The sequence below is a fragment of the Apis dorsata genome, unplaced genomic scaffold (assembly GCF_000469605.1).
Source record: "Apis dorsata unplaced genomic scaffold, Apis dorsata 1.3 scaffold_44, whole genome shotgun sequence".
In the NCBI taxonomy this organism is placed as follows: domain Eukaryota; kingdom Metazoa; phylum Arthropoda; class Insecta; order Hymenoptera; family Apidae; genus Apis; species Apis dorsata.
The window spans coordinates 932,406-935,259 of record NW_006263346.1 but is presented as its reverse complement, the minus strand read 5'-3'; the positions used below and the strand labels follow the sequence as shown (position 1 = coordinate 935,259).

Here is a 2,854-nt window from a genome sequence, read left to right as displayed (position 1 = left end):
CCTCTTTCGAGTGAATAATTTGTCAGCCGGTGTAGCCTCGAACCGACTACCGGGAGTTTTTATTCGCCCTTACCGGATCCTCTCTCGATCCTAGACTCTCTCTCTCTCGATGTTAAAACGAGTTAGAGTTAGGTATTGAGCATTGGGCAATGGGTATAAAGATAAAGTTAGTATCGATAGTGAACGAATGGTGAAATTATGTAATCAGGCAGAAATGTGACTACTGCCTATTAAGAAATCTTGTTACCTTAGGAGCAACGGTGTGTCGACGTAGTAGCGGACGCGAAAGTAGAGGACGAAAGCTGGCCTTCCGCTGCTGTCCAAGCCCTGAAAGTTGTGCAATAAAGATATTATCAATATCGATATTAAATTAAATGTTTATCCTTGTAAATGTTATCCTTTATGACTCGGAAAATTTTATTTATTTATTGTTATTAGATTATGGGGTCATATCAGAGAATTGATTGATTAATTAACTTAATTCTTGATACGAGATATCGAATATTGAAAATATAAATATCGATTAACGTTATCTGATAATCAATAAAAGGAGATTACGGGTAGGGTAGAATATGAAACGGTGTAAAAAGATAAAATGATTGAATGAAATTAAGGCAAATAAAATATATATATATATATATATATATATGCTGATAATTGTATTCAAAAATATTTTAATATACGCTGTCGTCTATAAATATACGACCAACTTTATTGGAATTCGATCAAACTGGTATACAAACTGATACTTTTTTTTTTTGCTATGTCGACATTATTCTACTCCATTAATTAACTATACAAATGAATTTTTAATCGGTTGAATAATATATAAGACACATTTCAGAACTTTTTTTTTTTTGCATACAGATTTTATTGGAATATTTTAAAACTTTTTAATCCGATGTTATTTAACGTTACAAATTTATAAAAATATAATATAAAATAATATCTTAAAGAAATACTCTTAAAGAAATGCTTCATAAATAATGATTAATAAAAATTACTGTTTAACAAGACGATCGCTTCGTGTCAAAAAATCAAATTAAAAATTTATTCCAATTAAATTATTTATTAGCTTTATATTTACAAGGTAAATACGATCTATAAATATCGAGCGCAATAAATTTTTAACACAGAATGTTAAATTTCAATTTGCATATTCATTGGAATATTATCAGTGATAGAAAAATTTTTAATTATCAAATCTAGATCACTTAACGATAACATCATCCTTATATCGAATATGCAAAGTATCCAATAATCTATAAACACAAATGGTATTTTGATTCTCATATCGGTATAATTTACCGATCGCATATCCTAGAAAAGATTCTGACATCAATACGTTAAATCAAGAACAGAATACATCCTATTAGTCATAATCCAAGTCCTACACCTTCTAGGCCGTCACAGGTAAGCAAGACAATGACCTGTTTTGTTAATTGAATTGTTTCCGCGCGAACTAGAATAAGTAACGTGACACGGCGCGTCCATCAACTAAATCAAACAAAAGAAACCGCTCGTATTATCCGCTCGTTGAATCGATAACACTCGATATCATTGGGTACGTTTTGTTCACGACGTAATTTAACGTTAATTGTGTTCATTCAGATTATGAATCGTGGTGTAAATCATCACTGCAACGCTTCTCGGATTTTACTCGTTTCCAACTAACGTTGCCTGTTACAAGATCACAGGTGTATAGAAATTCGAAGATATCGAGAATCCGATCACTGCTACCAAGTGATAGTTCAGAATCTCTTAGGTAATTCTCAGGTATATTCGAAATGTCCCTAGAATGTCCCTAGGGAATGAAAAATTATTTTCCTTCGAATTTGAAAATTTCGACTCGAAGCGAAAAATTTCGAGGTTTTTAAAAAAAAGAAATGTTTCGATTGGAGATGTGATCATTATTCGGACATGGAGCGAATCTTGTAAACTAGTAGTAGGAATCGAGCTTAACTTTGGCGGCGAAAGAAAAACCGGCATACCACGTGGGCGGAAACCATTAAAAGCGTGAATATGCCCACGCGTGCCTTCAGCGGGCCCACGCGTTTTCAAGCAAGGTAGCTACCTATATTCCGTTCCACCAAAAATCAGGTATAAATTTAAACAAAGATCTGTCTGACTTTCATCAAATCTCGAAAACTTTTGAACGAATTCGATTCGGTTGAATCCAAAATAATTAATTTTGTTCTTCGTTAAACGTATTAAAGTAAATTACGTAATGTGTAACATTATTTTTGGAAGAAATTCTAAAAATAAATAAAACAGAGAAGAGAAAAACAAAAATTAAATATAATCCTGATATTAATATCGAAAAGAAATAATAAAGGGGTATAAAAAAAATAAATAAAAATAAAGATATATATGAATAGCTTATTCATTCGTATTCTTTCAATGTCCAATAAATACAAAATGATCTACTTCCGAGAATCGTTTCGATGATGAAAATCGGATGATGAAATCCCCCCCTTCCCCGGGCATTCCGATCGTAAAAAAAAAAAGAAAAAGAAAAAAAAAAACAAGAATAACCATAAAACCGCGCCACGGTAGCCTCCCATTTCTCTATAATACACGGGTAAACCACAGTTCATTATACCGGGAACGAACCATCGATCCGATCCTAATTTCCCTTCGCCCACACCTATTCGATCCATCATGTAACGGTAGATGCCGTCGTCGTCCATTGAAATTCAACAATCGGAAGGATTTCGTGGGTTTCACCGATAGAAATTAGGAGCCCCGCACACCATTACGCATCCCTCTACTACTTCTTCAAAAGTAGCGTTGCCTGGATGACCGATGCATCATCCGACGGAGGCCGAAATAGGGAGTAAAGGGGGTTGGGGAG

General features: G+C 33.7%; 1 protein-coding gene across 1 annotated transcript in view; it reads right to left on the bottom strand.

Annotated features, from left to right (window-relative positions):
• LOC102675348 (protein expanded-like) overlaps nucleotides 1–2,854 on the bottom strand; it is a 41,845-nt gene that overhangs the window by 8,128 nt on the left and 30,863 nt on the right. The window contains 1 exon segment of the mRNA XM_031514472.1: nucleotides 248–327. Within this exon segment, the coding sequence (XP_031370332.1) occupies nucleotides 248–327 (80 nt within the window).